Source organism: Strongylocentrotus purpuratus, unplaced genomic scaffold, assembly GCF_000002235.5.
Source record: "Strongylocentrotus purpuratus isolate Spur 01 unplaced genomic scaffold, Spur_5.0 spur5_scaffold_8, whole genome shotgun sequence".
NCBI classification, from domain to species: domain Eukaryota; kingdom Metazoa; phylum Echinodermata; class Echinoidea; order Camarodonta; family Strongylocentrotidae; genus Strongylocentrotus; species Strongylocentrotus purpuratus.
Genome location: NW_022145614.1, coordinates 30,020,830 through 30,048,592, shown reverse-complemented (window position 1 = coordinate 30,048,592; position 27,763 = coordinate 30,020,830). Strand labels below are relative to the sequence as shown.

At 35.5% G+C, this 27,763-nt stretch overlaps 1 protein-coding gene across 1 annotated transcript in view; it reads left to right on the top strand.

Moving 5' to 3' along the window:
- Positions 1 to 24,074, top strand: part of LOC100888112 (sorting nexin-16) — a 53,254-nt gene extending 29,180 nt beyond the window's left edge. Inside the window, exons 4-8 of the mRNA XM_030975693.1 lie at positions 244 to 392; positions 8,375 to 8,444; positions 16,309 to 16,463; positions 17,594 to 17,746; positions 23,141 to 24,074. Coding sequence (XP_030831553.1) covers positions 244 to 392; positions 8,375 to 8,444; positions 16,309 to 16,463; positions 17,594 to 17,746; positions 23,141 to 23,255 — 642 coding nt within the window. The 3' untranslated portion in view covers positions 23,256 to 24,074. The remainder of the gene's footprint in view (positions 1 to 243; positions 393 to 8,374; positions 8,445 to 16,308; positions 16,464 to 17,593; positions 17,747 to 23,140) is intronic.
- The last annotated feature ends 3,689 nt before the right edge of the window (positions 24,075 to 27,763 follow it).

Below are 27,763 nucleotides of genomic sequence, written 5' to 3'. Positions count from 1 at the left end.
CACTAATTTTCATCAGACTAAAACCTTTAACTATTGATTTCTTACTTGTTTTGTATGTATTTTTAAAACTAGCAAAAGTTTCTGATATCTTCAGCTGCAGTTTTTGAAAATAACTCAAACTCTACTCTTCTACATGCAGCGAAGCACCATGCTGGTTTACTCATTTAAATCATCAGATTTCAAGTCATCTTTATTAATTTAAATCACATGTTTTCTTTCCTCCCCATACCATGTGCATCACAGCTGAAGATGTTGTACCCCTGTTTCCGTCTGGCCTTGCCTCCGAAGCGATGGTTTTCGAATAACTTTGACCCCATCTTTCTAGAAGATCGCCTGCTGGGTCTACAAGCTTTTCTGAACAATGTCACAGGTCACAAGGATATTAGGAAGAGGTAAGTTCATGTCCCTGAGAATCGTTTGATTGAGTGAACCTGTATATAAAGACCATTCAAGTAGGGAAATAAGAAGTAGTTCTTACAGATCATAGGGTCTGCAAGTCCTTCTTAAGTATGTCACAGGTCACAAGGACGTTATGAAGAGGTATGTTCGTGTGGCTGAGAATCATTTGATTGAGTGAACCTGTATATAAAGACCATGCAAAGGGGAAAATAAGAGGTGGTCTTTACATATTATAGGGTCTGCAAGTCTTTCTGAAGTATATCGCAGGTCACAAGGACATTAGGAAGAGGTACGTTCATGTCACTGAGAATCATGTGATTAAAACATATGACTTAATGCCCTTCTGGCTCCACTAACATAGGATTTCAAGCAGCCTTCATGAAAGTGAGACGGTCATTGTCGCTTCGCGACAAACAGTTACTACTACTACTACTATTAACATAGGATAAAAAGATTAGAAAGAGGTAGGTTCCTATTGATAGAATTTGAAAACTCTGTATGAAGACCACTTGAAGGGATCATGACAGGCAGACTTTTTGGAAAGGGTTTGCAAGCCATTATCAACTCCATTGCAGATCATACAAAAAATAGAAAGAGGAAGATATCTGCTTTGGAATCAATTTTACAGTCAAATCTGTACATAAAGCCCACTCAAGGAAAACTAAGTACCATAGATGTAGACTTTGAGAACTCTCAGAAAAGTTGAAAGCCAACAAAACTGAAATTCCTTTCACTTGGACCTTCATATAAGTTCATACATCTTTTTAGCTATAAAGAACTGTAAGTGGGCCTACAGTATTTGATTTTCAGATTTCTTTAAAATGTAAGTCCTGTACATGATCCCCTTTGAGTAGAAACTGTGATGATACAACCTTATCTGATACAGACATGCTTGTATGACTCTTCTCCCAAATCTACCTTGTCTCTATTTCTCATGTTCTCCTGTGTTCTCTTCTCCCTTTTATTTCTTAAGCAATTTGAAGTTAATTCAGGAGCTGCTTGATTAATTGCAGTAATCCCACTGACAGTTGTTTATAGTCAGCTGTCATTAGTTTATGAAGACATCTTACATCAAGACACGAATGACTAAATATACTGAGAACATCTCACATTAGATACTCAGTTCTATCATCCAGATTAAGCAGATAGCTCAAACATGCTTGCCCCGCCCCCCTCTGCCAGGGAAAAAATACTTTAAACATTTTGGGGGCTACCTACAAGCTTGCTTGCATGAAAATAACACTCTTTTCTTTTTTTTTTTTTGCATTGAACTCTATGCAATTTTGGGGGCTCTTTTTGGCATTTTGGGGGCTAATTCGCCCGAGCCCCCATGTATTTTTTTCCCTGCCCCTCTCCTCCCCCTCCTTTCTTCCCAATTCAGACTACTAGGTATAGCTTTATGAAAACCGTTCGGCTATTCGTTTCTGGTCTGAACATTGTACAATGAAACATATTGAAAAGTATTATAGTGAAATCACTATTTAAGCATTGTTTCAAACAAAAACTTGATAAAGAATCAGTGTCCACAGACACTTCTAATGTGAAGGTTGTATCATACAAAAATGATATAACTGGGCAGGGCGCATCTTTAGTGTTCATTGATGATTGGCTAGCTGTCATCTGACTGACTCTAAAAATACTCCTCATGTCACCTGACCTTTCCATAACTAGTTTCTTTATTTGATGCGTGTACGCCCCTTTGTACGCCCCTTTCACAGAAAGATTTTTCTTCATATGACGTTTCTTTATATGAAGTTCATATAACTTTCCCCCTAGTGCAAACAAGCTTTAAAACAGGAATATCCCAGCCATGACTCACAATCATTTATCCAGACAAACTGGTATTTCTTCCCCTCCGCTCTCTTTTTAGGGGGTTCCGTCCCTCAGGAATTTAGTGGTTTGGCCTATGAATGCAACCCTCTGTGAACCATGGCTTTCTAGGTAGCAGAAGTTTTCCTAATTTGGCAGTTTAGCCTTTAGCCTAGGAAACTCAAACCAAATTTAGACTAAATGCAGATGCTCTCCATTTGAGCTCTTCAAAATCAATGTATGGGAAAAACTTGCACTTTAGGTGCGATATTTTGATTATGATTTATAATGCCATTATATTGCCATTATATCTCCTTATTTTAATTATTGTAACCTTGCCTGGGGATCCTCAACTGATCATGCAATGAGAAGATTATTATGCTTACAAAAAAGAGCTATTCGTTTAGTCTTACACGCCGATTATTTTGCTCATACTAAACCTTTATTTCTAAAATTAAAACTTTTGAATGTCCTACATGTAGATCTTTGTAATTATAGCTTTGCAATATTTATGTACTTATGTTTTCATAATTTCATACCAATTAGTCTTTCCAGCATATTTTGTCTTAATTCTGCATTACATTCATATAATACTTGAAGTTATTCTAATTTTCATTTAAATAAAATATGACTAAATATAACTAAGAAATCAATATCTTTTAAAGGGCCACAATTGTGGAATAATATACCTCAAAATATAAAATCTAGTCCATCAATTAACGTTTTTTAAAAGGAGATATAAATCATTTTTAATCCAACAAAATAAATAAAGATTGATCATGTACACAGTCTGTTTTTGTTTTTTTGTTTTTTTTTCTCAAACAACAATATAATACTGCATTATACTTTATTACTGTTTTGGTGGCAGCACCAATAAAGCCTTTGGCTTTCCTAGCTTTCTCCACATTCATATATATTTTTGTTGTTGTATTGTATTGTAAATGTTTTTCTCTAACTTGTACGCTATATTTTGTATTTTATATGTTTGTTATGATGTTTTTATGATGAATGAAATAAAGTTCAATTCAATTCAATTCCCCCTTTTGAAACAAGATCAATTATCTTTTTAAGTAATTGGTATAATTTGATAATCATTACTGGCCATTTTAAAGCAATACTCAGGATGGCATTGTTTATTTAGCTAAATTACAAAGAAAAACTAATCTGCAGATAGTAATCCTTAGATATTTTTTTTCTCTACTACTCTAGCTAGTTGTATGTATCTTGATCCTTATAACCTAGACAGTAATACTTTTTAAACATGTTTTTTTAGAAGATGATTGATATATATTTATTTTTTTTAATCAATTTTTATACTAGTTTTGCCAACATTTTATGGGAAATTGTTGTAACTTGTCAAAATACTCCTGTGTTCTATTCTATGTTTACAATGATGTGATGCAAGCATCACGATTACTCAGGCAATGATACATACTACTGAAAGACCAGTTTGTGATATTCTATGTAGACAGGAAATGTGTAATGGAGTCTAAAAAAGACAAACTTGGCAGCCCTGCTAGGGTTATCCAGTCAGATTCACAGCCAGACAGAGGATAATTCTCCTCTATTTTGCTGATCGCCTTGAATTAATGTAGGATGAAAGTCTGTTTGTTACAGAAGCTCTGCTTAAGTCCGGACTGTAGTATAGGCATTTTTTCCCTCTGTGGCTGGCATGTATTCTGCATTGCAGTTCATGATTTTGAAGGTTCATTATTTCAAAGAATGCTTGTGACATTTTATGGATTAATGAACGGTTGAACCCCTGTACTACTTGAACATTTTCTATGTTGGGGAAAAAGCCTTGGAATAGTGAGCATCTCCATACTTTCTTTAGGTATACAAAATATGTTGACAGCATTGTTTTCATATATGCATCAATTAATCTCTTAATATTTCATAAATTACTTGCAACATGGTATTAACAATGTGTGTTATAAAAGTGCTTTAGGCCTTTATGGATAAAATATAAGAAATATGTTCTTGTTACTTCAAACATGTTTTTATTATGTAATCTCTAGCTTTACGGTTTACCCCTTTCATTAGTGATTCTTACAGACAGGCTGAATGCAAAATACTCAATTTTCTATCCTTCTTTCTCTCTTGATTTTCTTCATTTGAATAAGAGACAGCTCTTGGATAATGATCAAGGCAGACAGCGTTTCATTATAATGGATATTTGTGTGACATACCTGCACATATCCTGAAAAAAAGTCAATTTCCTTGTAGAGGAGATTGAAGTATGATGAATTGCTCTCCAGATATCTGCTATGAATGTTTGTAATTTCCCATGCCAAATTGAACTGTAAGGACAAGAGGAACGTACAGACCTAACACAAAATGCATGAAATAAGGAGGCCTCCACAGTCAGAACTACATTGTATATTTTTAAATCTTTAAATGATGAAAAAGTAGAGCACAGTAGGCAGGGCTCGACTAACATGCACCTGGGAGCACACGTGGATGCCCAAAATCTAAGTCTCGACCCCTAATTTGTTTAAATTTAAACACATGGCTTATACATACAGACACTAAAAAGATCAGTTAGGGTGATAAATGGCAACTTTTTTTAAAAGTGCAATGTAAATAACAGACATGGGACTGCAAACATGAGATTGATTAGAGGACTTGCGATTGATCTTGATCAATCGCAACTCTTTATGAGACGGGGCCCTGGACCCCCTACCAAAAAGATTGGTGTGGAGCCCTGCAGTTGGTTTCCTTAGGCTTTTGCTTGATGTCACAAGACCAGAAGTGTGGGAGAGCGTAGATTGTTAAATTGTTAAATTCTTTTTAAGCAGGAGCGCCAATAGTTTGTTGAACACTAAGTCATACATGTACATACATACATTAACATTTAAGTTGAGATACTTTGAAGTTACTTTAGAATTGTTTGACAGCACAAAATATAACCACTTTCACATGACAAATTATTCTTATCTGGGCATGTACAAACATGTCATCCTACCTCAACTGTCAATACATTATCTATTAAAATGTTTATGAAAGGAAGTATGCAGCTTTTGTATTCATGAAAACCTAATAAGGTTCTCTGTTGTTTTGTGAAAGTAGTTGAAAGGGCTGAAGGCTTATGCTTGAGTGGTGAGTTTCTTTTGTCTACATATCGTCATGTTTCAGCTCAATTTTAACTTCTTGAACTTGAATTTTTAAGAAGAGAAAACTCAACTCCCATTCTAGAGTTAAATATATATGCAAAAGTGGAATATTAAAATTTGGCATAATACTAGTGTGGCCTCATGATTAGATTTAAAAGTGATATGATTTTTTTCAGCTGCAGACAAAGTGGATATATAAATATAGCTTGCTCACAACATGATACATACTCTTACAGATATGAAGATAAAGATTTGTTTCTGGAGGAAGTATGAGTAACATTGATGATTAAGTTATCCGTCTACAAAAGTTGATTTAAAGATAAAATTCTCAATTTGTTTCTAACAGACCTTCCATGGGTATTTAATATGTTTCAATTATCAGTCGACATAAAAATTCATTGTACCACCATGCATTCGTAGGGCAATAGAATGGCTTGGGCGAATAAGAAAGAAAAATTGAACAATAAAACAAAAATTCCCTTAGGATTATGTTTATTCACTAATCATTGAAATCATAGTTTTTTTTCTGTCATGAATCCTTTGCAAGGTAACAATGTAGGTGGGTCTGGAGTTTGACAATCATAATACATTTGTATGGTTCATTGTTGAAGTTTTTTCTGTCTGTCTTTCTTTCTTTCTCTCTTTCTATGTTTAGCATACAAGTATCTTGATCATGTAGTACCTGCACGTCCTATAGAATGTGATGTGAGAAGGAAACAGCAGGGAGGATACAGGAGGATGTTTATGTGGGGAAGGCAATGATAAAAGACTCAAAGCACATTAAGTTCAAAGGCTAGGTCTGTGTTAACATGAATGGCTTGAAAGATTTAGGCAGTCATGCGAGGTTCCATGGTTAGGGGAAAAGATAGGGAGAGATAGAATTAAAGATGTATTAATACAAGCAGACATTTATGAATATTTCATGCATCCTCCTAAGGAATTGAACATGGACAGGTACGTGTCAATGATACATGTCTACAATGTTCCATGGATGCAATTATTCATGTAGTATGAGGTCGTGTCAAGAAGGGACGGCGGCAGGCTTATACAGTTGGTATTATTGCTGTTATTATTACTGAACTTGCACTGATACAGTCAAACCTGCTTTAGCAATGACCTTGTCTATGAAGAAAACAAAATGCATTTTGTTTCCCCTTGAACAAAGACCATTTTCTTGAGTCCCTTGATCTGTTTATAGTAAAATTATTAAGTCAATTAATTATTAATCCATTCATCAACAGAGTATGCATGAGCAGAGACCATGGTAGAATTTCCCACAACATGTGGTTGAATATCAAATGACTACATATCAGCAACATAATTTAACAAAGTTTATAAATTCTTCCTTTAGAATAAGAGGAAACTGTGGTCATTTCCCAATCAGTGATCTACATGTGACATATGCCTATACAGTCATATTATCTCGGGTACCAGTCCTCGTGGGCACTTTGACCCCGTCTGGGCTACCCAATAACAGATGTTACAAATCCCCCAAAATAGATTTATTCTAATTGTATAATTATGTTATAAATGAAATGAAGAAAAAAAAATGAAATAAATGGTGAAAGCTCAATATTTTTCATCTCTCTCTCTCGTATCTAAGCGCATAGAGACAATTATGTTATATGCGCTATCTGCCGTCTGTCCTTCCTTCCTTCCGTGCGTGCGTCCGTCTGTCCGTAACAAATTTGGTTTCCGATCGATAACTTCAGTAATGTTTGACGGATTTTAATGAAATTTGATATGTAGGTACATGATATCAAAATACAGGCTAAGTTCAATTTTGGAGTACGTAGGTCAAAGGTCAAAGGTCATAGCTCATTAAATATGTGAAAAATACACATCTGGTCTCCGATCGATAACTTTAGTAATGTTTGACAGATTTTAATGAAATTTGATATGAAGGTTCATGGTATCAAAACACAACCTAAGTTCAATTTCGGAGTATGTAGGTCAAAGGTCATAGCTCATTAAATATGTGAATCTGGTTTCCATTTGATAACTTGAGTAATGTTTGACGAATTCTAATGAAATTTAATATAAAGGTACATGGAATCAAAATACATTTACAGCCTAAGTTCGATTTCTGAGTATGTAGGTCAAAGGTGAAAGGTCATAGCTCATTAAATATGCAAAACCCCTAATTATATATGTGAAAATGTGGTTAACTTTCTTGCCTAGTAATATACATGTAATAGTATAGTCCAATGGAGGTAACTTGTTCTGACGTATATTGTACCCTGCGAGGGGATGCTACGCTTTGCGTTGACTTGTTATTATTATTATTAATTATGATTGATGGGTCTTACATGATCAAACTTAATCTGAAAATTTCAAACATATCACAAGCACCCACCCAACCTTTGTCTAAATAGTTGTAGATGTCTCTTATCTTTTTGTCAGCTTTGTGTGAACACAAACAGTATTTTGAACCAGAAGCTGCTGGTGCTTGCCATATACAATATACAATGCACATGAGAATCCATAAATGTATAGTGAACAATTAAATTATTCATACCTCTAGTACATTTAATGTTTTTTTGTAACACAAGAACAAATGGTGGACCGGTTGAATTAGGACCTTTGTTAAATACTTTTAGATGTACAATGTAGGTTTTAATTGTCATATTCTCAAGAAACATGAATCTGGAAAATATTACATACAGTCCTTATACATGCTTTAGCAACCACGTGTATAGAAATACCACATTGGAACCTGTACATAAAGACCATCTTCCTATAAAACAACTTTCCATGTGTCCCTTGAGTGTTCTTTGATATGCAGGTTTCACTGTACTTAAAAAATTACAAAACTTGGTAATAAGGGTATGAATAATTGACATGTTATTAAACCAAAATGCGTGCTGGTAGTACCTTTAAGTTTGATCTGTCTTCGATAGGTGAAGGACATGTGATGTGCATTGTTTTGATCTTCTCTTCCTACCGCGCACCACACCCCGAACGTACACCCTCGTGATGCCTGCCCTCTATGTATAGCATCACTAAGTATGCTTGTCATGTCTGATATTTATTCTATGTATCTCCTGTTACAGTGCACCCGTCAAGGAGTTCCTGTGTCTCAACGATCCGCCTGGACCGCATGACAGTCTAGAGGAGAGCAGGGTAAGCCAGGGTTCATCATACTTCATCAAGGTTTAACCCTTTTGTGACAATAATTCCACATTTTGTGGTTTAATTGGCTCAATAAAGTTTGATTCAAAGCCCCCCAAAAATATGCCAGATGCCCGAGTAGAAAGGGCAACCAATTCTGCACACACTGCATCCATTTTTGTTTCATGAATATATTCTGTTTAATGTCAGGAATTTTTTAAAGAAATATACACTTTAAAATCCTTAAATTGGCAACATGTTGAGAGATTCAAAATCATTGTTTTTTTTTATCAAAATTGTTTTCAACTTTTTTAGTACACTTATTAAAGTTTGCTTTATAAAAATTTAAAAAACAGTAAACAGACACAGTTTACCGCGGCATATGTGGACGACTTTAGCTTTCCTATTTTATTTCAGGTTGGGTGGGGGATGTTAGACCTAATGAGCTAATGGGTTAGACAGAAATTACAGCATTAGTTGAATATGTCCTAGAACTGCCACATGTGCCTTAAAAAGAGACTCACACATTCTAAATGGTGGTTGAGGTGTGAAAACCCTGACACACCGCTCTAGCAGACAAACTAGTTCATCCGTCTGCAGTCATCAATTTATCTCTCCTAAATATGTTTGCTATTCTAATATCCCTATTTGTCATCGGCCCAAATTTTGTAATTGCATTACATCACTAATTACATCACTAATTACATAATCACTTCTGTTTTTACTTCCAAATTAATGTTGGAACTAATTTCTCTCTCATACATGAACAACTTCTCTATAAATTGAATTATGTTCTTGGGATTCTAGGGGATCTCAATAATGTGAACAGTTCATGCACACCTACATAAGCCTTGCCAATTGCTCAGGATCAGTCCTAATTAGCGCAATCATGAAGCAATCCTAGCTTTACCTATCATCTTGATCTTTATCTTTTAATTCCGGCCTACATCCATGGATTCCCCAAAGCCACTATTTTGTGACTAACATTTCTATTTCTGTACTTCCCCAACATTCTTTGTTCATTCAAGGAATTTCTAGTCCATCCTCACTTTCTTTCTCTCCATCTCTCTCCCCCCCCCCCCCCCCCCCCCCTCTCTCTCTCTCTCTCTCTCTACATATATATATATATATATATATATATACATGTATATATCTCTCTTTCTCACTCTCTCTTTTTTATCTATCTTTCACTCTTTCTCTCTCAAGCATGCACACAAACACATACACACACTCTCTTTCTCTCTCTCTCTCTCTCTCTCTCTCTCTCTCTCTCTCTCTATATATATATATATATAAATAAATATCTCTCCTTCTCACTCTCTTTCTATCTCACTCCTCTCTCTCCCTCTCTCTCTCTCCCTCTCTCTCTCTCTCTCTCTCTGTCCTCTTTCAGCTGAAAGGACATGGAAACATGCACAGGTGACTAAACTATAACTCCAAATGCACTCTGTCTTCCTAAAGCTTTGGGTCCCAAAAGACAAGTGCTCACGTGAGCTGTCACATTTAATAGCAAAATGGAGGAAAAGGAAGGGGGAAAGATTGGGAAGGGGTCCTATCAGGTGCTATGGTAGGACTCGGCTGCAAGCATAGACTCTGCCATGTGACTTCAGACTAAACTCATGCTAGGTCAAGCAAATCCAAGAGCTTGACCTATAGTATCAAGGTGATATAGTCTGTGGTCAGTACCAACACAGTTTAATAGCTTCTATGTGTTTTTTTGCTAGTGAAAGATCATACCAGAAAGAAAAAAAATGAGGTTGTGATATGTCTGCCAAATCCTGAAAAGAGACTCCCAAGAATTGTTGAATATACAAAAAGTTCAAAGACAGGTTTTAATATTTGAAATCACTGACACTAAATATGATTGCAAAGTTAAGTTTAGTTCGAAAATCAACCTGGAAATTAAATTACATTTTTCACCCTGGATAATCAGAGCATCATGCCTAAACATGAGTATAAGTATTAGATTTTTGCCAAATGCCTTTCAGTTTTTCTCCGTGAATCATTTGACACCCAAATTGTGCATTTGTAGATCAGATCATGTGGTAAACCACATGAAACCACATTAACAAAAATAAATCATTATCTAATTTGGGTCCAGGTTCTTCTCATAAAATCTATATTTAGAGATCCCTCTACATTCACATAGTCAAATTAATGTGAAGTCCAGGTTCCTATGTGGATTCAGATCTGGGCGTAGCACATCCATCCAGATTGGAAATTTGTGTTTCTGCTTTCATTATCCTCTCAAATCTGGCTTGTATCCTGTTTCCTCTCATATGCTATGTGGTATCCTGATGGCTTAGACAGGTCCTGGATAAATCCTGGATGGTAATAGGAGAGACGGGAGTGGCAATTTAGGATAAAGGGATGTAGGGATGCTCCAATTGGGTAATAAGGTTTGGGCTACATGCATGTAGGTGTGAGGTGTGACATGTTATAATCGGGAGTAGCTTACCCCTGTCACCCCCTCTTTTTATCACCATAACCTTGTCTGTTTTCTACCTTTCTCTCTCTCTCTCTTTCTGTCATGTCATTCTCTGTCTCCCTCTCCTTTTTTCTTCTCTTTCTCTATGATTGTAATTCTCTCTTGCATTCTCTCCCCCCAAAAAAACTTTTTCAACCCTTCTCTCTATCTCTCTCTATCTCATTCTCACTTTTACTTTAATCATATTTTCTTCTCTCTCTCTCTTTCTTTTCTAACTCTCTTTATCTTCTCTTCCTTTCAATCTCTATTTTAAGTATGCATTCACTCACCCCCTTACACCTTACTCTACCTGATGTTTCCTCTTTTTTTTTAAATCTCCCCCTCTCCCTTTCTTTTTTCTCATTGTAAGCTTGAATACCTGTTCTCTCTTTCTTTCTCTCTCTCTCTCTCTCTCTTTCTTTGTTTCTATTTCAAGTAGTGATTGAATTGTGACTCGCTCCCCCTTTCTCTCTTTTTTGTACTCAAACAGAAGAAATATACTCAATGTCAATGAATATACACTGTAACAGGCAGGCCAGGTTGGATTTTAAATTCTTTTTTTCTATCCAAATAGCATTGCTCAAACAGCATTCTGTGTTATAGTTTAAAAATTCTGATTGATTTCATTGCAAAATGTAAACAGAAGATATTTTACAGCCTTCGTTTGAGAAACAATTATTCTGTACAGTATGTTAATCATAGAAATCATTCATGTGTAATGACATTGATGCGCTTGAAAGAAGAAAAATAAAAGAAACATTCCCTGGTATTTAAACTAAATTGCTACAGCCATGAACTTCTTTGGCATAATGGTAAATGATTTTGACCTTAGTGTGACGCTTTATGTATTTAACAAATATTTCCCCATTTTTAAGATCGATTTAAATGCTGTGCAAGAGAAGGGTTCATTTTGTTTCTGGTTTTTTTTTATTCATCAGTCAATTCCAAATTTCATTTTTTTCTCTGTTCATCACTATTCTAAAACTGTTTTTAAACTTGTAATTCTGTCCTTGTTTTTACAAGTACTTTATACATGTACAGTTGGTGTGTGATTGCTATAAATACAATGTATATATTTTGTAGGAATTGGTACTTAATTATCATTTGATATACTGTACCATTGTTAATCACCCTATCCCCCTATATCCCCCCTTTCTCCCTCCCTCCTCTCTCTCTCCTTTTCTAAATCTCTCTCTCTCTCTCTCTCTCTCAATCTCAATCTCAATCTCTCTTGCCCCTCTCTTTCTCTCCCCTCTCCTTTTCTAAATCTCTCTCTCTCTTTGCCTCTCTTTCTTTGCCTTTCTTTGCCTTTCTTTGCCTTTCTCTGTCTTTCTCTATCCCATACACTTTGCCTTTGATTTTGTCTCTACCTCCAATGTTCTGTCAGATTAGTCTGTCGAGTTTTAATAAGTTCTACCCTTTAGCAAGACAGGTCTTTTCATTACTGGTGCATTAAACTATGTGAACGTGTAATGATAAAACATTTCCCCAATCACCGTGCATGTTTTAATTAGCTTCTGCAGATTGATGCCTTAATCAGGAGGAATCTCATTCACGCTCAATGGTTTTGACATTTTATGCTCACTGCCCTCTAAATGAACGTTTGCAAGTATGCTCGCTTTCATGCCTTACGATCAAGACTCCGTTACAGATGTTAATTAAAGTGAACATGAACTGTATACACGTGGTCATGTGCTGTGACGTAATTGGTCTACTGCCCCACAGAGATAAGCTAATTAGCAACATTTGAATTTCTTCATCTTCAAAGCAAGAAGGAAGCTTTAGTTAGAGAGTCATAAGGGAATTAATGCTTTATTTTAAAGGCACACTGTCCTACTTGTAGCTACTTGCTCCCTCTATATAGGAAACTTCCCAAATCGGTGCCTGTTGGTCCCCCATGATCCTCTTTTTCTTATGTTAAATGAGAGCTGAGTTAATGAGATAGCCACCTGTCACAGTGACCTCGATGGCTCACTGGGTGGTCTAATCCGAGTCTCTCCTCAAATGAATTAAAAGAACTACGCACATGTAGATGAGCATATTTTCGAAGAGGATGATGCAGTTTGAAACAAGAGACAAAGTATGACCGGGAAACTATGAAAATATATAGCTCAGAGCATGAGGGATGACATTTATCTATGTAGTCATAGTTATTCATTTTGACTATGATTTAACTTCTTATAAAAGTCAATCTTGGAAGGAATAAATCAAAGCTGCAAACAACTTTTCCATAACTTTTTTGAAAGGATTTCTTTGTTTCAACAAACAATGCAATCAGATTCATCTGAATATCAAAGGGAAGAGTGAGTGTATTAGAGGATGCAATATATCTGAAGGATTTATAGATTATCCTAATCTTTGGGATTACTGTGATAACTTGTCTTGATCATCTTCTAGCCTGTTCAGACTAGAGAAAATTGTACGAAAGTTGTATAAAGAATCATTGTATTGTGAAAGAGGCTTACACACTGGATAACCACATAATATAAAGAATCTAGTTTTGAGGAGGTTAGTTGACCTCAGAGCTGGCCAATCATAGATGGGCACTCTCGATAAGCCCCGCCCAGTTGCAGGTTTTCTTAATGATACATTGATCACATTAGAACAGGACCCTGATTCTTTATTGCCCTGCATTCAAAACTATACGATATTTCGTTATACAAACTTCAGACTAGAAAATGTTAATAGCTGTATGGTTTTCATGTATATTTACAGAAAAGTTTGGTAGTCTGAACAGGGGGGTTGGTTAAAACTCTCTGACAAGCTGTGAGCTTTAATATCCAGGGTATAAGCACATGGATTGATTCACCTTGATCTCCCCCTTAATAAGCCCCTTGTCCCCCACAGAGTACCTCATAAATGTCAAGGGTGAGGAGACATTCATGAATGATATGATTGCTCCAAAGGGAGGGATCCAGTTCAAGATCTACTAAGTTTTTTACAATTTAGAAAGTTTGTAATGTTTAAATATGTTTCTTTGATTGATAAACAATATTGATTAAAATAATATGCTTCATAATTGAACTACATACATGTAGGTATGTCCAAACTCTAGAGACGATCTGTATTTCAGTATTGACAAAATATATTAAATCATTTCATTTATTTGGTTCTTCAAAAGAATTAAGTTCTATTTTCGCTTGACATAAATCTTAGAATTAAAACTTCTTAATATTTCAGACTTCTAAAATTACTCCTGGGATATGTTTTGAAAACCGATTCAAATCACCTTCAAATGGCTTTTGAAATTCTTCACTGTTTTCAATTTTGTATGCTTTACTATAGAGAAGTACAAATAACAATTGACTTACGGTAGTGTCATTAAAAAGGGCCTTTGTATTTCTAGGATATTATCTTTGTAGGGTTCCTCAGCTCATGAAGAGTACATTGAAGTCATAATGGGATGTCGTTAAGTGATGTTTTCTCTAGGAAACTGATATGCTCTGCTTCTTTCCATGGCTCCGCTATAATTCCCCCATGCAGTGCCAAGTGAATGTGAAGGTCTTAGCAGTGTCTATGGGTATGTTTATGCTCAACTTTTTCTGGCCAGAATCAGGCATCTGTTACGCCTTTAGTTCAAAACACGGTTGTGTCCTTTCTCACTTTTGTAGAATCACCAAAAAACGGCGATCACGATCATCGATCGTAAACTCACAAAAAGGTGCGTTTACAATTTGTAAATGTGTTTAAATGGGGTCAACGCACTGACCTCTAGTGGGTCTACGTAGCATGCACAGTGCAGTTTTGCGAATCCAACTGCAAGGCCAATTAAGGCCACCCAGCGAGAATTGCCTGGAGGAGCCAGAGAAGTGAGCATAAACAGTACACCGTGGAACTGCGATTACGATGAGCGTTTACGATGTGCGTTTCAAATCGCTCATTCTGCCTTCAAAATTGAGCTTAAACGCACCCTATGAGTAATGCATTATAAAGAACAGGAATATAGCGAGTTGGAGGTTTGCCACAGATATTAAATAGCCAAATCATATTTCCACTATAAAATAATATAATTATAATGAGATGATGATGATGATGATGATGATGATGATGATGATGATGATGATGATGATGATAATAATATTAATGATAATGATAGTGAAAATGATAATGAAATTATAATGAAAATGATAATGAAAATGATAATAATAGTGATTATGATATTGAAAATGATATTAATTATGATAATAATAATGATAATAATAGTGATAATGATAATAATGATAATGACTATGATAATGATAATATAACGTCATGTATATAGCACTGACACATATTAAACAGTTTCATAGCACTTCACATTGTGGGAAGATTTCAAGTTTCTCATATTGATTATCAGAGATTATATCCTTGCATGTCTAACATTGATCAACCCCATGTCCTATGTCCTGACATAGTATGTAGTGCATCAATGTAAGCATGCTTCTAAGAAATGGAAACATCTAACATTACTATGTAGCATCTCAAGTGTAAACAGATTCAGCTACCTGCAATAATCATAAAGTCATTTCTAGGGCAGAAGACAGATTATGCTTGACTTGTATCACATGTTCGTTACACAATCCTCAGCGCTCATGAATTATTGCTCCAATAGTACTTTGTCACTATAGTCCCCGAAGACGTACCTTGTAAATGTGAAGGCCGCAAAGGCATACAAGCCTGACTCATGAAGTATACCCAGAGTTGACAGCACGTCGCGATGAAATGCTGCAAAGTCTCTAAAATTCAGTGGTTTGAATCACTGAACAGGGGCTGCCTGCAATAAGGCTATAAGCGCTGTGTATTGTCAATGGCAGTACGGTAACTGCCTTCTTGCATGCAAACCTATGATGTTGTGGTGAAGTTACAGTGGAAAGGATTTTAATGAAAAGTCTAACCACCGAAGCACGATGTACCTGTAAAGTTATGACGGATTCGATTTACCTTAATATAAAACTGTCATAGATGATTGGAAAGATCTATAGTGAATGTATTGTAACTGTAAGTGAATTTCCATACCGGTAATTTGAATTATAACTTGGCTGCAAATGTGTGCAGTTGAAATGTATATGTATTCTATTCTTTTATACATTTCAAGGGCAAGGCAATATTTTCCTCAAGTCTTTCTTTCATCTGTAATTAGCTTGCTGTGTAGATCTTTTCTAATTTAAATCCTAGTCTGTAACAGTTATAGAACATGATAAATTCATGTATTTCCTGTTAAACAATCATGCATTGTTATAAAATGCACTCAAAATCATTAATTCTGTATTTTGTTAAAATCTCATCAATTGTAACAAGTTTTTTCATGTAGAAGGACTGTTCGTGCTGCTTCAGAAGAAACATTCTTCATATATCTTTCATTCGCTGTATTATTGTAATGTAACGATTGTAATGTAACGATTATTCTTCTCGTTGCTGTATTTTGTTCAGGTAATGGTGGAATCTTTGGAAGAAGTAGCATACAACCTGAGGAGAGACTGTGCTGAGAGGGATAGATTGTTGAGGAAGAAAAATGAAGAGATAGCGAGTCTCAAAGCTAGGATACAAGAACTGGAGAATGCAGGGCTCCCACTGGAGACTCTGGAGTAAGTTATCATTTCGCTCCATGGAATTTTCATATTTATGTAGCATTCAATACTAAGTTCGGTCTTGTTTTTTCCGAGCGAGCTTGTCACAAGGTGGATACTGAGCCAGACCCTAAGTTAACTTGTCACAACTTGCAGAGATATTGAAAAACAACTCTGTAACACTTAAAGGGATCCGGTAACTTTGTCTCAGATTCTGAAACCAAATCCTGGATTTTGCTCAGGCTGCAATGATAATTATAAACCTTTAGGTCAGTCAGGAACCCCATGACTTTTACAAGCCAATCACCTGTCTGATTATCAAGATATTTATGATTGGAAATCAAAACCAAAGTTTGCGTTTTCCTAACGGTTTTCATAACACTACAGTCTATTGGGGACTACGAGTATGGTAAAACCAGTCACTTTACTTTTTTGAGGCACTTCTTGATCATTTTGAAGCGCGTTTTTTTTTTAGGGCTTCAATATTACACCATATCACAGACACTGATAACACGTAGGGCTGTGCATCTCAGATTTAACATTGTTAAACGATTCATTTAATACACACAACTTTTAGCAACTTGCCTATAGGCACAACAAATACAGTGAATCCTGTCTTAGTAGCCACCTCTCTAGAAAAGCCACCTGTCTATAGTGGCCATGTATTTTGTCTCCCTCAGGAAAGAAAGATGCATTGTATATCCTGTCTGGGAAGGCCACCTGCCTACAGTGGCCACTTTCTCTGATTCCCTTGGGTAGCCTCAATAGACAGATTTGACAGTGCATGTATTTATAGAACATGCAGAAAGCGATTGCAAGTTGGTGCCAATCCACACAAGCTATGGTAATCTATTGCAAGCTTCTCCTTAGCTCCACCCAGTCAGCTTGATCTAACCATGGATATAGTAGGTCCAAGATCTAACCTGGCACCCAGCTTGCACCCAACTTGGCAAGTCTGAGAGGAGTTTCCTTTTTGGGGGGCCTCTTTAAAAGTACTGTCAAGATTATTATAAGACAGGTTTAAGAATACACTATTAGGCAATTCAATTGGTCAAATTTAGAAAATCTGTTGAATTTCTGGCAATATATATGCCATTGAATACCAATTTTGATCATGATACTTTATCTCCATTCTCCATATTTTCCAGAAATGAGCGTGTTGGAACAGACCAGGAGAGTGAGAGCAGTACTGTAGAAGGTGATCGAAGATCCTGCGTCGAGGCCGACCTGATGGATCATGGGATACCCGATGCAAACGACGAGGGTATCTCGGAATCCATGGACAGCTCCCTCAAAGTCAAGTAGGTTTATGCCGAATCAACTATTCGTATATTAAAGAGTAAGGGGGAAACCCCGGTGTAGTCGTCCACCTTCACAATCCCATTCAGTTATACCGGGAGGAGAGACCCGAGGGTTACAGTGATTCAGTTCGCTTTTTGTTTCCCAGGCACAGGTGATGCCAAATACACAATGATGATAATGATAAAGCAGTTTTAGCATTGTTGATGTAGATACATGCTTTTGATACCAATGATGGGTTGATAATACCTCTGACAGCTTGTCCACACACAAAACAATTTATCCCGAAACTCTGTAACGAAACGTCGTATAAAGAATCATCGTATAAAATTTCAGAGTGTCCACACACAAGAAACATCGTATAAATATTCATTGTATAAATTCCAGGATGTCCACACACAGAAGAAAGTAATCCTGAAACTCTACAGCGAAATGTCGTATAGGTGCACAGTTTGCTACTGCGGTCATGAAATGGAAGCGGAAATGAGTGGTCAGGTCTCCTTTCGCGCGAGGTCACGTTAACCCCCGCCCAGTTAGTTACACTAGTTACGTCCACACACAACACCTTCCGTGATTAGGCGTGATTAGGCGTGATTCTTTATTGAGTTCTAGTTCGAAACGATGCCCAAACCTGTGTTTCGTTATACAACGTTTCGTTATACAACGTTTCGTTATACGACGTTTCGTTATACGACATATCATTAGTGAGCGTCCACACACACAATTTCATCGTATAACTATCGCGAAACTGTATAACTATCGCGAAACGGTATAGCTAATCATGCCTAATCACGGAAAATGTTGTGTGTGGACAGGGGGTTAACTCAATTTCTGGCCATTTATTTTTCCTTTGTAATTTTGTATCTAAGGACCAATTTAATGTTCTGATAAACACAACACATATTTTCAACAATGTTAACACAACTGACCTGCATAGTAATGGTCATTATCTATGCTCTTGTTGGGCTAAACTTGAAAGTTTTTTGCACTCTTGTAAATTAAACATGTCTAAGTTAGAAGGTATTATCGGCCCACTGACAGTGTGCAATTACTAAGATATGAATAGGATTTAAATTAAAATGTAGACTAGATTAAAAACCCTAATGATTATTAAACTCAGGACTTAGAACCCCTAGAAACTGCTTGATTACTCTCCTGTGGACAATTGCCATGAAGATGATTTACTCCATTGGTCAGCTAGTCAGACAGGACTATTATTGCCAATTCAAATGTGTAATTGTCATTAGGATGATCATCTACATGTATGTAGTAATTGACCTTGGGGTTATCTTACTGATGGAATAGCTATCTGCAATGTTAGTTGTATGGAGGAAGGGGGAGGGTGTCTTGATGATGGGGGTAATGGTCGTAGGATGCCATTTTCCTTGGAGATGGTAGCGGAATGGAGGTCATCCTGGGGACAGTCTTCCAGAAACACAGTCCGAATTATGCAATAATGGAATTAATCAGAGATTATGTATACAATCTCTTATCCTCAATGCTACTGATAGCATACATTCAAAGACATTAACTCTGCAGATAGGACCCTACAATTAGCCTCTACATGATCATTGTTTGTTCACTAGGTCACCCACAAGGCCTGAATCCTGATAGTAGAGTAGTGATTACTTTCCAAGAAGCCACTTGGACCATTCCAATGTTTCATAGAGCTAGCTAGTGGTCTTCTAAACACTTAATGGCCTGCATTTTACTGAAATGTAAACCTGACGCCTGGTTTAGGCCTTTTTTCAAAATCTGGGCCCGTCTTACAAAAGAATTGATATCAATCACATAAGAGATAAGAGACATAAGAGATAGGAGACTGCCAACTTGCGATTGATTGTAGGACTTACGATTGATTTGGATCAATCATATCTCTTTGTAAGATGGGGGCCCTAGTGTAACATTTAAGAAGTTAGGCCGAAGTTTTTCTTAAAATTGTAAAGCAAGATTTTAGACCCAGGGTCAGGTTTAAATACATTTATAGAATGCGGACCAATGGGTTAATTTCAGTAGTGCAGCTCTTGGCAACATACTGCAAAATAACTGTGCGATGCTTATTATTGTGAACAGTCTGTTATGGTTATGATGACTGATAGCTGTGGTTTGGCATGCCTATAACCAAGAAATCTAGATGGTTAAGAAATCATTTGATTCTGTTTGATATCTCTTTAGAGTAGAAACAGCTACTGCTACAGCTACTGCTATGGCTAAATATGCGATGTGTCAGGTAAAATGAAAAAAGAAAATACCATGCAGACACTGTTATTTTTATTGCGTTAGAAACTTAAAAGCCGTAATGGTTTGATAGTACCTGGTTAAATCTATATTTTTTTTAACTTCTCATTTAAAAAAAAAATGATATCACATTCATCACATAAATTAGCATCTTGTATAAATCAGTAAGACATGGCATTCGTTGTATAAATCAAAGACCAATGACAGTGCATGTGTACTTTATATGTTATCTTTATAGGATAACAGTGTTTTAAGATTATGTCTCTCTCTTCTGCGTAGACAATACATCAGACTAGTTTGTTTTGTCTATGTACATATTATCCTGGACAATGTTTAAATAGTGCAGACCGATTACTGAGATTGGTACTCACGGAGGTCATCAAGATTAGCATATTATGTTAGGTTACATAAAACACTTATCACAATTTACAGCTCAGAGTTACTGAGAGCTTTCTCTTTTTTTACCTACTTTTTTTAATATCAGCTTTCAATATTGTTCTTAAAAATCCAAAACAGTCTATGAAGTATTTGATGTAGCACCATTTCTTTGCAAATGAGGTCAACTTTTCTAGGATTTATTTTCAAAAATAATCATTTTGATTTTACAAAATATATACCCCTCCCCCTCCTACCAACGGACACCATACAAATAGCCATTCGCCCCCCAATGTAAAAAATGTGGCAAAATTAGTTACTTTTGTTTTTTGCTATGGGGCAGAGCAAGCAAATTGGATTATTAGAACAGTGCAAACTGGCTTCATTCTTCAAAATGTAGAAAAACAAGGCATTTACCCATTCCCAAAATGAAGAAAAATATCTCCTTTCTACTGAAGAACAGGAGAAAGAAACAATTACAGTAGCAGTTTATAATGAATCATATATCATGGTCACCCAAGATGCCTAATTTAATATGAGTTAGAGCCAAGGGATAATAAGAAATGGTCAATACTCGCAAAAACAACTTCGTGCGGAAGGATGGATGACGACATGTGTTTATGGCAGTTCCATGACATATTTTGCCATCATCCCTTTATTCCTTTTTCCTGTCGAGACACTATCAATTTCATGTACCGTATTTGCCGGCGTAAAGGCCGCACCGCCGTATAGGCCGCACCCCCGATTTTGACATTAAAAAAAAAAAAAAAAAAAAAAAAAAAAAAAAAAAATCGTTTTTTTTGTTTTTTGTGTGTGGTTGTTGTTGTTGTTGTTTTGTTGCCGAAAACCCACGCGGGGAAGGACCTTCATTTAACATCGAGGTGCAGTTAAAGGCGCTGATTTGTGCTTGTAAACTTGTCACAAAATAATAGTAACAATGTCGTTTTTAGAAGAATGTGTAAGATCATTAATGTGAATTAAAAACAAAAGAGTACTAGGTCCTAGGATAGTACCTTGTGGTACACCATTTGTTATATAAAAAAAATTGAGGAATTATTATTATAAACTACATATTGAGATCTATTAGAAAGATTACTTTCAAACCAAGATGACAGACAAATTTTAGTGTTGTTGTAGTTTCCGAGTGGTGAGTCAACAATGATTACTGAGCTGGGAGACATTGCCAGGCATAGCGCCATAAATCAAAACTAAAAAAAAAATAAAAAAAAAAAAAAAAAAAAAAATCTTTTTTTTTACTCTTTCGCCGCATAGGCCGCACCCCGACTTTTTGATATTTTTTCTTCCAAAAATAATGCGGCCTATACGCCGGCAAATACGGTAAGCATATTTGTAGTGTGATTAAGTAGCTAGCCGAGGATAATGTATCTGGGACAGGGCATTAATGAATACCTCTTTGTTTCAAAGCTTGACCTAGAATTATTGTAAAAAGCTTGCAAAGTAATTCCGTGATTTAGGATTGTCTGTTCATATGTGCCAATCCTCCATGTTTCATGTCAAGTGCTCAAAGAAACTACCCTAGATTTTCAAGTTTTCCAGTACATATTACCTGGGACAGAGTGCTTGCTGGGAAACCTTTGTATAATGATTTGAAGTCTAATCGTGAATGCTCTCCTTACTCATCCTTGTAAAAAAAAAAATTTGCACTGTAATTCTATGATTCAGTCTCTGAAGTCTACTGTAGATTTTGTATCCATAACATTCATGTTTTTACCAAGTAATTAACATTGGTTTTCATGTGTTTTTGCCCTATCATGAGAGGGATTAGATGTGGTTTCTTGTTTGTTCTTCTGCAAGTCATCCATTTTAAGATCAGTGAGGGTCTTTAAATCAGTAGTTTAATTCTTGAGTCTTGAAGGAGTAGTTCTGTTAAGTTCTGCTTAAGTCTTCTGTATTTATTTACAAACACAACATTTCCATTTACTTGGATTTTGCTTGGAGTTCAAAAATATGCAAAAACATGATAACTAATCCCTCTATACATGATGGAATTATTTTACAAATGTTTACCCATAGAGCTCCTCAAGAAATGATTTATTTAAAAATAAATCATTACTAACTATTACTTTTTAGAAAGAAATCATTAAAATTTCTTGAAATAAATCATCTTACTTGAGAAATCCCTATTGGTGAAGATTAAAAATGTTTAAAAATGTAAAATGATTTCTTCTTTTTGAGGGAGTTCCTTATTTATTGTATTTTTGCATAATTATATGTGTACATGTATGATGAGCGCCATGTCGATTCAGAACTTAATTAACAAGATAAGAAAAAGAGAGATAAGGATGAATATAGAAAGTCCAAACGCCATCCTCTCTCCCAGATATCAGGATGCAATATCAACATCCACAGAACTGCTTTTTATTTGCACAAGTAAATTCTGAAAGATTCCATATGACTTTGTCCATGCTGGAATAAGAAAATAGCATCCCTCCGAATGATCATTGATGCTACACTACACCCTTTCTCGGTCACAAGAGTGTGCACGCGTCGACATGGGTGCCATTTTAAATTGCGAGTAAATTTTATTTCATGCAGCATGCAAAGTGCTTGTGTCGATATGATGTGAGCGCGCATCGCAGGCAGTGACGTAACAATACATGCGCGTCTAAAAATATTGATGACGTTTATTTGCAAATTAAAAAGGTGGCCTTAACCGTGAAGGGGTGTATTCATTATTATGTAAACAACATAACCATCTAATAGTTCTATGAACTGTAGCATTTGTTATCTCACTCTTTTAATGTCTTTCTCTTCCATTGTAGGATCGAGAACCTTGGAAAGGAGCCAGTCAAGTGCGGGGATATGGTCGGCGAGGGAGACAAGGTTGCCATAGCGATAACTCAGTCAGTGACACCTGTAGGCGGTGACTCGAGATGACATCACAGGACTGTCGAGGAGTGACGACAAAGAGAGCTTGTCGTTGGTGAAAGACACAGGCAGAGGAGGGACTTCTTGGACTTATTGTGAAAGAGTTCCATCAGTTCTGATCCGTTGGAGCTACGCAAATTAGAGCTTTCTTGGGATGTGGTGTCGCCTGTCTTTTCTAAGCACAGCGGTGCAGGAGGAACCATGTAACATGGAGATCATTGCTGTAAAAACGAATCAAGCTAGACGCCGATGCAGTGATTAAATGCTAATGTAAAATGCGTACATGCTTTGTAAGCCAGGCACAAAAGGGTTTTTAAGCCATTTAGCTAGCATCATCCACATATTGCTTCTGCATCTGTTAGAGCTTTCCATTCTGAACAAAAAGAAAATCATCTTATCATCATGCGATGTTTAGCTTTATAATGACTAAGGTTCATAGTGTTATGCATGCCTTATTATTGGCAAGTTGATCATGCTAATCTTAACAATCAAAAGAACACTAGAGTTATGAGAGTTAAGAATATTTTGCTTGTTTCACAATGGAAGAGACATAAATGGTAGTATAATGCAAGTAAAAATAGAATGCAGCATACCAAGTTAAATCTAGAGTGTAATACATGAACATTTCCCCTAACTCTCATTCAAATCACTCTCTTTATGTGTCTGTTTATTTGTCTTTCTGCCTGTCCTTCTCTGTCATGCTTTGTCTTTCTATCCTGTTTCTATCTATCCTTTTCTATCTTCTCCTTGTTTTATCTCCTTCTCAATGTCCCTCTTATATCTGTTTCTCTTATATCTGTCTGTCTATGAACCTCTCTCAATCTCTTCCTCTTCTTCTCTCTGTCTCTGTCTCTCTCTCTCTCTCTCTCTCTCTCTCTCTCTCTCTCTCTCTTTCTTTCTTTCTTTCTCCTTCTCTTTTTCTCTCTCTCTCTCTCTATTCTCTCTCTGTCTCTCTCTCTCTCTCTCTCTCTCTCTCTCTCTCTCTATTTCTCTATTTCTATTTCTCTCTTCCCCCCCCCCCCCCTCCTCTCTCTTTCTCTCTTCCCCTCCCCCTCTCTCTCTCTCTCTCTCTCTCTCTCTCTCTTTCTCAAGTTCCTATGAAAAGGAACATAATATCATGATTGACAGGGTACATCCTAAGTGCTGAAATCAAAAGTGAAAGTAATGAATGGTGCCTTCATAAACTCTCTTATCTATCAACGAAACCGATTATCTCTGTTTATGCCTTGAGCTTGGGCAAAGTTCATGTTATACAAAACTTTGTTTTCATCATGTCTTTCCTACAAGGAAATCCGATTGTGGAGAGCATTTTGATGAAATTATTATTAATTATGATAATGATATTATTCGGTTCTTGTGTAGCGCATATCACATTTAAACGTCTCTATGCGCTTCCAAATTAGGGAAGGTCCATGAAATGATCATTGTTATGCATAATGGTGGAAATATAAGCCATTGTGATGTGTTCTGGAACCTGTTTATATGTGAAAAGGAATGTGCAATTGACAAATCTTTCAGATTTTATTTGGCTGTTAGATATATGGTATGATTGATTTGAGTTATTTGAAATAAGGATGAATTTTGTGAACAATTGAAACAAAATATTGTTTTAGTCTATTATTAGAGGGGATACTAAATAGATTTTAGAAGTGAGATCTTAACGTTTTACTCTCTTCATGTAATGGTGTGTGAAAACCATTGATGTGCTCACATTAGAAGTCTTTATTACTCTGTATTAAAGTTTTATTACATTTTATGATAAGAAAAACCATGATAGTCATATTTCAATCAATCATCTTACTTGCTATCAAGCTTAAATATCAATATGCCAGTCTACCCATATCTATGCACATGGCTTTACTTCTTAGAATAAAATAATACACCAATCTGATATAGCGGTCATGAATATGCACATGTAAATATATACATTTTTGCGCAATCATGATGTTATTTTTCACAAGATATATTTACTGATGGTGTACTTTTAAGATAAAAGGATATTCTTCTTATTTTAAGAATGGATTCTTCTTTCAAAGCCGGATGTGAAATATTTTCATCATTCCAGATATAGTTGACTCTGAAACATTTCATTGTGCAAATTATATTTTTGGTCTTACATAGAATGAAAATAAATTAAAGTATTATGCATCACAGATAATAAAATGCAAGTTTATACAGTTATAAATACGGTAACAACAAGTTTTAGATCTAGGCATTCATCATTTCCATTGTCACAGAAATCCATTTTCTCATATTATAAATAGTTTTAGATATGAGGAAATCAGTAATAAAATATACTTTAGGGAAAGTTTACCAAAGTGATATTTCTTCATCATCCCTTTGGAAGATTTGTACAATATTGAATTTGCCTGTATTTCAAACTGTCTTTTCTATGTTTTTGTTTGTTTAGTATCATCACTATTGTTATCAACACCATTGAATGAAACAATATCAGTACAGGTAGAGGGATGTGATAGTCGCCAATAGTACATCATATAATGAAGATAATTATTACAGTTGAAGCTTCTTTTTTCTGTGTGTCATATTGAATATCATCAAAGTTATTTTTTCTCTCATCAGTCATCATATAGGTAACTTTTAATGTCATGTTGCAGAGACTTGGATCAGTCTGTTTTCCACAGAAGCCTTGTATACAAAGTGGTCAGTTATAATTTGTGAATTGTAAATTACTTTAATTTTTGACACCCATGTTGATGTAGATAATTCCTTTAATTTGGCTTTTGAAATGTCTTCCTTGAATCATCATACTTAATTGCATATATGTAACCTTTTTCATGCACTGGTTGAGTTTTTGATATATCATTGTCTCATTTCTTTATCAGAATTTGATACAGTTATGTCATAATTCAGGATGGATTGAGAATTTACTAAAGCAATTACACCTGTTTGTTTTTTAAATTGTATTGCACAATTTGTAAGCTATAGCCATATGAAGTGCTGTATATAAATAGACCTCACTTTTCACTTGTGTTATGAGGTCAACTGGTAATATGAACATATTTTTCCTTAATCACCAGGAATATATTTAATTTAAATAGTTTATGTGGTACATATAATAATAATAATAGTGGGTTCTTGTATAGCGCTCATGTCTGTCATACTTGACACTCCTGGCGCTCTCAATATAGGCAAGGATAAAGTTGAAACCCATTAGCTCGACCTTAATATCAGTAGTTAAAGCTAGTGTCCTTTTTTTTAAAATCCAATTTGGTCACTTTAGGAATGAAATTCACTTCTCTTGTACAGAATTCTAGAATGTCTTTATGTCATTGTGAAGCAATTATTTCATTAGTTATTATAATGTGGATGTTATGTAGATCTGTTTATAATTGCAATTGTGTTCTTCCTATTTTGTAGTTATTGGTTCCATTGTGCTACTGAAATATTTGTAAATATTGTTAAGTTTATGTTTGTTTGTAATGACATAGATTACCATGATTTGTATATGTTTACTTTTGGTATTAGCATTAGTTTACTATAATTTTAATACCACTTTGTTGTAGGGTAATGCAGCTTGCCATGATATTCATGACTTCATTTTGTTTAATTTGGTGCTGGGAAAGTTTTAATCAATAGATGAAGAGTTGGTAGTCAAAATGGAGGTATTCTTATAGCAATGGAATGAATACTTTACATAATGCAGTACAATGCCATTTAGCAGAATAACGAAGGGTTTTGCTCGGAAGTCACTCCTTCAAATATTTTTGTAAGAAAAATAATCGCTAAACAATTTTCATCACGCACCGTGTTATTTTGTATGTTACTTTCATGAGCAAGCATCAATTAATATGCACAAATTACAAGGTATTTAAAAAGCAATTGAGCAATTTGGTAGTGCAGTTCAGAGACATTGTCTTAGCTGTAGGTAGATTCAATCAAATGTAATGTACGTTTACCATTCCAAACTTATGTTTATGCCCTTTTATTTGTGTTTCATTTCTTGATGTTGTGAGCTATTGATTTATAGCAGTTTGTAGAATTACTTGGAATTTCATCAACAACAAAATCACAAACATGATTTCATAAGACCTTTATGATTGTAAATTGGTGTAATATGGGAATATTCTACTTAACTATACTTGCATACAAGTACTAGAAGGTATAGATACTTCAATTTACTTTATGAATGAGATGAAATTAGTTTGTAGTCATATTGCAGTTTCGTTCAAAAACAAATTCCTGAAATTCTGTAGTGAGCATATAATGTTCTGTAATAGCAAATCGACTTGAAAACGACTTTTGTGATGAAACTGTAACCATATTGCATATGATGCCTTTACCCATTTTAATCGTCTAATGCAAGAAAATAGAAGAACATACTATCAAGAATTAAGTGCAGTTTTTGTATACTAAGTAAGTATTGCTACTAAAAAAATACAATTGTGTATAATCTAGCCATCTTCGCAGAGTTTTAGGAGGGCTTTAAATACGGAAGATAATCTATTTTTGAGATTCAAAGATCAAATGTGTCATGTACCTTTTCTGATGTAATAAAA